The sequence below is a fragment of the Antrostomus carolinensis genome, unplaced genomic scaffold (genome assembly GCF_000700745.2).
Source record: "Antrostomus carolinensis isolate BGI_N321 unplaced genomic scaffold, ASM70074v2 scaffold25554, whole genome shotgun sequence".
Classification (NCBI taxonomy): Eukaryota; Metazoa; Chordata; class Aves; order Caprimulgiformes; family Caprimulgidae; genus Antrostomus; species Antrostomus carolinensis.
The window spans coordinates 4,154-12,008 of record NW_010313196.1 but is presented as its reverse complement, the minus strand read 5'-3'; the positions used below and the strand labels follow the sequence as shown (position 1 = coordinate 12,008).

Here is a 7,855-nt window from a genome sequence, read left to right as displayed (position 1 = left end):
AAAAAAAAAAAAAATCTAGGCAGAATATCCAAGTAATGCCTTGGAACCAGGCTGAAATTGCTACTGAGGCTTGAAAAGTGGCTTTGTCTTATGCCAAACATTTGAATCATTTAGAAAGGCTGTTTACGACCGTTGTATTTTTGTAGGCTGCTGCATCTTCTGTCTCCTTCTAAACTTCTTTGGATTAAAATAACACTAAGAGGAAATTATTATTACTTACCTCCTTTTGAAAATGTATCTGTGGCCAAGTTTCTGCACTGAAGTTGTAACCATGTACAAGCAAGTAATAAATGAAATTGGCTGAAAAACAGTAGGACCTAGCATATATTTCTTCAAATTTAGGCAGCATAAACTGGAGCTGAAAGCAGAAGTTTTTTTAAAAACATGTAAATTACAAAAAACAAATGCTTTTGTTTCTTATAACTAGAGAAGACTTTAGATTCTAATTAGAATTTATTCGCATTTTTCAGAAACAACAAGTAAAGCTGTGGACAACTAGATATGGAGATTTAGGAAAAGAAAGACCCTGACAGTGGCTTACATGGTAAAAAAATGAAAATAAACATAAAACTGCACATAAAAGATTGAGGATGTTATGGTTCCTAAATTTTTCATGTCATCTTTACAGCATGGTTAAAACTGTGGTAGTAAACCACAGCCACAAACCTCTGTGATCACAGACAAGAATCAACCTTGCATATGGCAGTTGGCCATCAAATGATGGTAAGTTACAACAGGAAGTGCTAGCAACAAAATGAATGCAAACAGGGAGCCAGTTTGGTGATCTGAGGTACCTTCCTGAAAATTTAAAATATGTCTGTCAATTTGCTCTAGGTTCACACTAACAGAGCTGAGATGAAAACAGGGCGTAAGGAATATTGCAGGACTAGAAAAATACAGAGTTAAGCCTCCATTAAAGAAAGATGCCAGCAAGTTACATAAAGCATGTTACATCACAAAACTGTGCTTTGGATGTTAATTGTGACCTGGGGTACTCCTTTGGATCATGAATATCAGCTGGAATTCACAGACCTATGCAAAGTGTTTTGATCTCCCAGGTCTGACTGGAAGTGCTGTTGAGAGTCCCAGTGGTTACAAGAAGATCAGGACCTGAATATCACAGCATATACATACAGACAGATCAAGCAAGCTGAAGCATTGCTTCATCAAGCAAAATGAAGAACTGCTGTCTGAAAGCTATTTGGAAAAGGTCACAGATTGCCAGTTGGGGACAATTTGCTTTACTTGCTTTTCTTAGCATAAGTAATAGCAAAAAATATGAAACCATACCTTTCCCTCAGATGAACTCTGTAAGGACAACAATGGAAAAAAAAAAATAAATTTGCCTACCACCAGTAAAAATTCTTTACACAGCAGCAGTAATTCCACCTCATCAGCTCCAACTACACTGCAGCAGCTCTGTGCTACTGTACACTCACAGATAATGTAGGATACAACTGGTAAGTACTAACTGCTTTGATTAACTAGTGATAATGCTGATAATATGTATGATAATATGTATGCTGATAATATGTATGATTGAAGTGTGTTGTTAACAAATGTCAGTCTAGTAGAATTTTGTTTTAAAATTTAAACTGACCTGTTCTATCAGCCTTCTAAAAAATTCCTCCAGGACAATCTCTAATCCTCTGAAATGCATTTATACCCACATACATTCAGTTGCAACACTCCTTATTATCTTTGTGACATCTCAGTGGTAAAAAGCTCAAAGATAAAAAGAGGAAAATGAACACATTGTTTGGTCACATTTCAATACAGGATGGAAACTCAGCTTAGAATCATGGGGGATGAAATTTCCAAACAGTCCAAGTTTTAAGTATGCTAGAAATACTACATGGTTTGAAGCACAGTGGGAAAACAAATGTTGAGATTAATACATACCTGAAAAGTTCTGAATACTTGTCCAGTCCATATTCTTTTTATATCTCCCTCTTAGCTGATAATATGTAAAAAACAACAACAACAACAACAACAACAACAACAAAAACCACCAAAAAAACCCCGAACAACCCACTTACCTGTGCCCAGCTCTGTGAACAGAAAAACCACATACTTGAATTGAAGTCAGCTAGGGAGAAGTGCCCAGATAAATTCAAAGCATTAATTGTATAGTAGAATCCTGAGAAAGCCTATAGAAAAGGAGTACATGACAGGCCTGTTACTTTCAGAATTACAGAAAACATAAGCAAGCAAGCTCAAGAAGAAATGCTGTGTTTGCAAACCTACCACAAAATTCCCTTTAATTTTTGGCTGATGGATTCCATTAAATGGACAGTCATCCCTGTCTCTGCAAGCAGTGAAGTTAAACAACAGAGAAACCATCTCCTGGCACAGACCTGGGTCTCCTGTTCCATGGAAGTTCACAAGCTGGTTTGGGTAATAATTTTCTGGTCTCAGATACTGTGTACAAAGGCTGCCAGAGAAGTACTTCATCATTAATGTGGTATTATAATTCTGAGGGTAGCATGGATTATCCACATTGGAACTGGTGTTTGATTTCTGTGGGGAAAAAACCAACAAACAACACAAAAACAAAAACAACAAAAAATAAAGGCCACTCAAAACCAAGAAAAACCCAATTTGATATTAACTACAGGAATCTTTTTAAACCACATATGCATGTATTTTTGTTCTCTTCCCTGTTGTGACTGATCAGTACAACACTGCTGATCACTGTAATTCACAGAAACTCCTTTCTCAAAAATCATTGGCAAGATGAGCAAAACACTTAGAGGACTAGTTGGGCATTTTTGTCAAATGGTACAAAACTCACCAGCTTTTAACAAATATTAAAATCTCTGTATGAAACCTAAGTGTGTTTGCCCACAACTAGTCACAACAGAGCTCTTACTGGGGGTCTCCAAACTCCACCAAAGGGAAGTGAATGTAAGCCCAAGAACATGCTCAGACAATTACTGAACATCTGCAAAAGCAACATAGCAAAGGGGCTTAAACAGACCTGGAGCAGCAATGCTAAAAGCCTTTTCTCAGCTTCATCTCTCCCATAGCACTGGAAGCTGTGAGTGTAGACATTGTAGTTGTAACCATACAACTTCACTTGCAAGGTGCTATTGAACTTCTCCTGAGAGTCCTCTGGGATAAATGAAATTTGAGTGGAAGCTCCTCCAAGGTCCAGTGCACCCATAGTCTCCTTACTGTAAGGATGGACCCATGTCCTCCAGAGGTTTCTCTACATGTAAAAATAAAACCAAGGCTAATTAGAAATATCTGCTTGTCCTCCCTTCAAGCTTTTTTACTTTTTACTTCTTGAGATTTCTCCCCTGCCTCTTTGTCCTGCACCCCACACCAAAAAAATCATAGCTCTGAGGAAAACATGTAAATGTTTTTTAGATAAGAGGGATGTACTTTCACAGAGTGAAATGAGCTTGAAAGATGGAAAAAGGAATACAGTGTAGCTTTCAACTCAGAGAACAGCATAATGATCAAAGCACAGGACTAGCCAGATCAATATCTGTGCTAGAACACAGAGGATTGCAGTTGAGGTACCTATGAGATTTTGAACAAATCTGGATGGAAACAGTATGAAGATTTGCTTGTTTCAAGGCAAGAATTATGAAGTGAATAGAATATTAAGAGATCACACAGGAAAAGAGACTGAAAATACAGTGAAAAAGACAGAAAAGTCAAATGAAAGCTCCATCAAAGTCAAAAGAACAAGGACCCCTAATCTGCACATTGCCTTCACTGAAACTACAGTGGCAATAAATCTGATCCATTCAGCTGGCATTTTTCCCTATTACCCAAAACATGCCCCAAATTTTGTATTTGATATACACAGTCACAGCAGAGAATATAGATTTTGTATGATTATCTACCTCAGTATTTATTGTAGTATTATTCATTGAGCATGATGAGATAAACGTATACACAAGAAGGGAAAAGAAACTTTATGGGCTAGCAACTATACTCACAAGAAAATTCTACAGTGAAAGATTCCCATTAACAGCCCCTAGCAGAATTTTACTCTTAACCCATTGTCACAAGAATGGTGACAATTTCCCTCTCCTACTAGTGAAATTCCACACACAGGTCTTCACACAACTCTCTATACTAAATTGGCTTCATAGCATCTGGCAGTGCCTTCAGTAGTCCTTATGAATCTGCCATATGGAATTTGATATATGGATTATTAAAATTTATGTGGTAGAAGACTGACACCATCCTAAAGTTCATGATGTCATTTTTGTTGCACACAATGAAAAAAAACTCTTCCAGAACATGTGATTCCAATACTGTTTTTCTTAACTTTCCAATAGTAACAACAGATTCACTATGAGCTATCACTCAGATCACCAACAACTAATTCCTGCTTATTAATTGCCACAATCTAGCAGGAACCATTCAACCAGGACAGCTAACAATACTCAGGGGTTTGGTTGAAATTTCTTTCAACCTAGTGAGACTGTCTGGAAGAAGTGCAGTTAATGCTAAAGGCAGCACACTGCTGCTATGAATGCAGGTGAGCAGTTGCTGATCATCTTGGTACAGCTTTTACTGGGAATGAAATTATACTATCTATACATAAAAAGGGATCTTCCAACACATTTGACTCCCTCTCTGCTATTAGGCTCCTGCCTGTCCCTATTCTGAGTTCAAGAACAGCGTAAGTATATATTGGTATCACTTTGTCTGCACAAGACAGTTGGCATCACAGCCCACTGCTCAGAGCCTGCAGCTTTTCAGAAGCATTGGAATGAACTGTAAGTGACTTCTAGCTCAGCTGAGGCACATTCAGCCACATCAACTTAACCACCTTCACTGCTTCAGTCTTGTCTCCTTAAGACAAGCAAGCCAACACTGCCATACAATTTGGAGGCCCCTAAGCTGTGCAGATCCTTCACCAGTGGAGCTGTAGGGACAGCAACCACCTGAGGAAGTCACAGAAAAGCAGAAGAAAACATCTTTAGTTGGCACCACTGGCAAGACAATCAACACCTGTCACACAACATACCAATGCTTTGAAGAGCAATGCAACTTCTGTTTCTAGGTACGGCATCCAATGTCATTTAGGGAAGAGCCCTGTTTTGTTTTCAACAATTTGACCTTTGCCATATCATGTTCCTGCAACATCATATTCTTTGATTTATGTTTGCTTTGTTCTGTTACTGCCACAAAAAGATCCTGCTATAAATTTTAGTGCAAAATGAAAGTTATAGCTATGATGTTTTAACAGGCACATCCTCTCGAACTTCTGATTTATAAAAAAGAAAGGTGAAAAGAAAAGCATGCAGGTTTTTTCCACACACCTCTAGGAAATTGCCCATTAAATAGTTGGCTGTTATCCATCCATACACCCCTTCCTCTGGCCCAGTTAAGATTTGCGCACCCCTAAATTCAAAAGGTTGTGCTCTGAAGTAGTTTTGAATGCTTGCAAGGACTTCATTGGCTGCCGTTTCATTTTGCAACCTAAGCAATTCACAAAACATGAGACACTGAGCATCTGGAAAGGCAGTTTCATGTTTATTGTTCACTGACTAGTAATACAAGAAAACTCCTACAATCACCTAATAAAGAGTAGGCATTGTTTCCCTAACAGGTAAGCTTATGATAGGGAACAGCCAAGTATCCAGCATCTTTTCAGCAAACAACTCTCCCACTATGTACAAACTTCACTCTTTATGGCTGTTTTGTTTCTTATATATACTTTTCTTTTTAGTGAACTGAGTGCTTATATGACAGCTGCTGGTTAAAGCAGTCCTGGAGCCTTGCTTCCCACTCTATTTAGCCACAGAACATAAAAAGACAGTTTGGGCTAGGGCTAAAGCCACAGACAGATCCCAAAAGCCATATTACACCACGTTCACACTCAGAAAACTCTGCAGTGTCTAGCTTTAATCTGCCTTTGCTGCCCACAGATATGCACAAGGATGATCTGTTTACATAACACTGAATTTTAAGACAGATATGAAAGAGAAAATTAAACTCTTGCCTTCTCCAGAATAAAGCAAGCATTTCATTTCAATATGGCATAACAGAGAATTTTTATACAGCCCCGCTTTTCCCATCAAAAAAGTTAATTATATTAAATTGGCTGGGCTCCATTTCCTTTTGAGATGGCCAATTTCCAATGGATAAAAATGCATCCAGTACATTTTTCACATTCCATTTTCACAGACTGCTGTGCTACTATGCCTACAGAGGAGTTCAAGTTTCTGCCATACCTCAGTAGCCTCATGCCAGCTGTAGCTCCCAGATAAACAGAAGTGTTTTTATGCAGATGAACTGGTATTCTCTCCTTGACTTTATTCAGACAGCCATCAAAGGATTTGGCAAGAGCTCCAGGGTTACTCTCATAGCTGGATATACCAGGGCCTAAAAGAGAACAAGTAGATTGATTTCATTCAGCTTTGTCAACTACAAATTAGCCCAATTAGCAAACAGGTGTTAAGAGAAAGATATTTCCCCCTTCCCCCCTGTAACTGCAAACAAGGATAGGACCGTTGGAAACTACAAGTGCTTAAGGAATAAACAATGGAGTGACTGTCTCAGCTGTGCGAGACAGAGAAGATACTTGCAAACTGCTTGTCTGTATTTCTGTGTTTATACATGTACACCTGTAGTACCACACCTAGAGTAATATACAGTATAACCATATAACAACATGATGACAGCGGTGCTATATTCATTATAATAGGTTTACTCATGCCAGATGCTGTAGAATACAGCACGTGTAATGGATGTAAAATTTCTCTAATCTGCTAAAGTATAGAAAATCCCTCCTTCCACAACCTGAGACAAAGATTTCCTAGTCTGGTTTGCCACAAATGACATGGACACCATGGCACCTCTACAGCTCGCTGCTCTCAACTGAAAATAAAATAAAAAAGCTTCTGCAAGGAATTGATGGTGAGATTTCAACATGCACACAAATGGCTATTGAAGTCACAGAGGTCCAAGCCTAAACTGGTGCAGGAACTACTAAGTTTTTCACAGCTTTCCAAATTTCAAAGCCTTTAAATAAAAGGAATGAGAGTAACACCATGATGCATAAGGCATAACTGTTTGAACAATTAACAAAGTCTTTCCTCCTTTGCTCAACATTCCAAGGACCAGCAAGACCTCAACTTGTTCAGGCTCAACTTGGGTGTGAATAGAAACATTCCTTATTAAAATTCCCTAGCTGAGAAAGTTGCACAGGCAGAAATCCAGGCATTCCCATGAAGTCATTGCCCCACAGAGAACAACTCTGCCAGAACCCCACCTAGCTCTCCTGTAACAGCCATTTCTCTCACAACCTGATCCCAAGGTAAGAAAAAGGTGGCTCTTACAGAGTTAAAATGAGAAACCATTTATGTTCAGCCACATTGCATTGATAAGACTTTACAGACTCGACACTCCACCCACTCCCTTTTCTACAGTATGAATTTAAGCATTAAACATTACCATGTCATCATTAGATGTTCACAGCCCTCATTTGGAATAAGACTTTCTAAAAGTCTAGCAAAGGCAGGCCTGAAGCTGGAAGGAAAGCTGTAACCAGAGGAAAATCAAACAGCAACTACTGTTTTACATCCTCAGCAGCTGCTGTTGCCTTAAACTCCCTTGGTGGCAGCAACCTCCATCTCCCAGTGTTTAGACAGAGCAGGTCACAAGACAGTGACCATTTTGTTATGGACAACTGTTTGCTTTGCTGGTGCTTAGAGCCTGACTAGGACAGATTAATTTACTATATAGAAAGCGTTTTGATTTGGGGCTGGCTCCTACACACAGAGGAGGAGGCACCCCCTCTAGGGGCAGAGGTACCTAATAAAGGCAGAAATGAAATCATAAAACCACCACAGAACTTACAGAGCAGTTGATCATTTGACTTTCA

General features: G+C 38.9%; 1 protein-coding gene across 1 annotated transcript in view; it reads right to left on the bottom strand.

Moving 5' to 3' along the window:
* Positions 1 to 184: 184 nt before the first annotated feature.
* ENTPD3 (ectonucleoside triphosphate diphosphohydrolase 3) overlaps positions 185 to 7,855 on the bottom strand; it is a gene marked incomplete at its 5' end in the record, with an annotated part of 9,973 nt that continues 2,302 nt past the window's right edge. Inside the window, 6 exons of the mRNA XM_010167283.1 lie at positions 185 to 358; positions 2,040 to 2,150; positions 2,248 to 2,520; positions 2,981 to 3,211; positions 5,289 to 5,448; positions 6,204 to 6,354. Of these exons, the coding sequence (XP_010165585.1) occupies positions 185 to 358; positions 2,040 to 2,150; positions 2,248 to 2,520; positions 2,981 to 3,211; positions 5,289 to 5,448; positions 6,204 to 6,354 (1,100 nt within the window). The remainder of the gene's footprint in view (positions 359 to 2,039; positions 2,151 to 2,247; positions 2,521 to 2,980; positions 3,212 to 5,288; positions 5,449 to 6,203; positions 6,355 to 7,855) is intronic.